This window comes from Notolepis coatsorum (assembly GCF_963971535.1).
Source record: "Notolepis coatsorum genome assembly, contig: SCAFFOLD_607, whole genome shotgun sequence".
In the NCBI taxonomy this organism is placed as follows: domain Eukaryota; kingdom Metazoa; phylum Chordata; class Actinopteri; order Aulopiformes; family Paralepididae; genus Notolepis; species Notolepis coatsorum.
In genome coordinates, this window is record NW_028170319.1 from 37,819 (window position 1) to 40,011 (window position 2,193).

At 49.5% G+C, this 2,193-nt stretch overlaps 1 protein-coding gene across 1 annotated transcript; it reads left to right on the forward strand.

Annotated features, from left to right (window-relative positions):
- Positions 1-869: 869 nt before the first annotated feature.
- On the forward strand, positions 870-1,645 carry LOC311248558 (neuronal acetylcholine receptor subunit alpha-9-I-like; the record flags this gene model as incomplete). Its single annotated transcript, XM_084339421.1, has 1 exon — positions 870-1,645. A coding segment is annotated over one exon (776 nt), but the record flags the coding sequence as incomplete, so codon positions are not given.
- Between the last annotated feature and the right edge of the window lie 548 nt (positions 1,646-2,193).

Below are 2,193 nucleotides of genomic sequence, written 5' to 3' on the forward strand. Positions count from 1 at the left end.
ATAATCAATGGCCTTGTTTTCACTCAGAGGAGGAGCAGGTTCACCGGCAAGATCAGTACGTGTTGAGACTTAAAAAAAAACGAATTTCAGGTTATCTTATATTAGCTCTCAGTGTTTCTTGCAAAACCCGAATAATAGCCCCTGTGAACACAGAGGGGAACAGGCTGAGAGCGTTGCCAGCTGTGTCATTCATTTAAAGGACCATTTTATGTATTCAAATTCCAATTCTGGGTCTCTCATGTATTTGTAGAATCTGCTTCACTACAGAGCGAAATGAGCTCACAGCCAGCTGTGTGGACACGGTCACGTGGCTGGTACAGTGCATCGATGATGATGATGATGGTGATGATGATGATGATGATGATGATGATGATGATGATGATGATGATGATGATGATGATGATGATGATGATGGATTTTTTATGGAATTCAGAGTTGGTTTAGTGTGCATTGACAAAAGGCATCGTTTGGCTTAAAGGGATAATCTTTATTTTACATAAAGCGGTATGAAACATTTGCTAGTAGAGTCACCAATAGCTGACTTACCAAGTCCTGTGGTTGTGGTTTCAGACGAGGGAAATAATAATAATAAATAAATAACATATATATATATATATATATATATATATATTTTTTTTTTTAAGCTATAACCACAAGAACACGCAAACGTTTTAACCATCCGCAACAGAATACAACAGCCTTCATGTAGTTCTGATTCTTCTCGACTGTTTATCTTGGGACTACTTTGTTTCTTGAAGAGCACCAGTGTATTACTACGCCGCACGGCGTGTCACGGCATTGTTCTACTTTGTTCTCTCCATGGAGCTCTCGCTGATTCCTCACGTCGCTCTTCTTTCTCTCTCCACCAGGGAAGTACTACATCGCCACCATGACGATGATCACCGCCTCCACGGCCCTCACCATCTTCATCATGAACATCCACCACTGCGGCCCCGACGCCCACCCCGTGCCCGAGTGGGCCCGCCGCTTCATCCTCCACTATCTGGCCCGGATCTGCTTCGTCTACGAGGTGGGAGAGAACTGCCTCAGCAGGAACCCACCCAAGAAACCCGCCGCCTCGTCGCAGGAGGCCGAGGTCCCGCTCGGAACCCACCGGCGCCCCCAAGCGCCGTGCCGGGACGTCAACGGCCGGGCCTGGGGCTGTCAGGGGGGCAGAGCGGGGCAGGACGGGGCACGGGAGGAGCGCCTCAATACGGACGAGCGGGCGGACTGGAAGGAGGACCTGTTTGTGAGCATCGACCACTCGGAGGAAGAGGGCGCCGCCGGAGGGTGCGAAGGTGAAGGGGAGAGATGGAAGGGCGACGGGGGGGGAGGGTGTGCGGAGAGAGGGAGGGGTATAGGAGGAGCCGAGGGGGGAGGAGACAGAGGGGCCGGGCCGGGAGGAGGAGGCGGGGCGGGGGAGAAGAGGAGGGAGATCGTGGTGAAGACCCCGTGTCTGTGCCAGCATCAGGGTCTGTCCAGGAACATCGAGTACATCGCCCGCTGCTACCACGACCAGCGCGCCACCCAGAGACGCGTCGGGGAGTGGAGGAAGGTGGCCAAGGTGATGGATCGCTTCTTCATGTGGCTCTTCTTCATCATGGTCTTCCTGATGAGCCTCCTCATCATGGGCAAGGCCATCTGACCCCGACCCTGACCCAAGCCCGTCTGAGGAGGAGCAGGCTGCTGCTGCACACTGACCCACGATGCAGGGTCACCGAGAGGGTTCTAAACAGAAACAAAGCAGGTCGTCCATTAGACCATTGTCTATGCTCAACCCTTTCACTGCCACGCGACAGAAGGTTAGCCCCTTTACTATCACACAACCGACGGCGATGCTCCATCACTAGTGAGTCGGTTGTGTGATAGTAAAGGGCTAACCTTCTGTATTGTCACAGTGAAAGGGTTAGGGTTAGTTGCTACGACATGTTTATCATTGTCCTTAGTGACCAGTGGACTCATAAAATCACCTGACCAATCGAATTGATGTTTACAAAAGAAAAAAGCCAATATGGTGCTTACCTGCCAAATTCGCTGGTAGAGTAGAATAGAATCATACCAGCCATGGAAATTATTTCATCATCCTGTTCTTATACTTATTATTATTATTATTATTATTATTTTTATTTTTTTTTACATTGAATTATTTGGCCAGATCTTTTGAAAAGGTTCATTTATAAATGAGGAAAACTC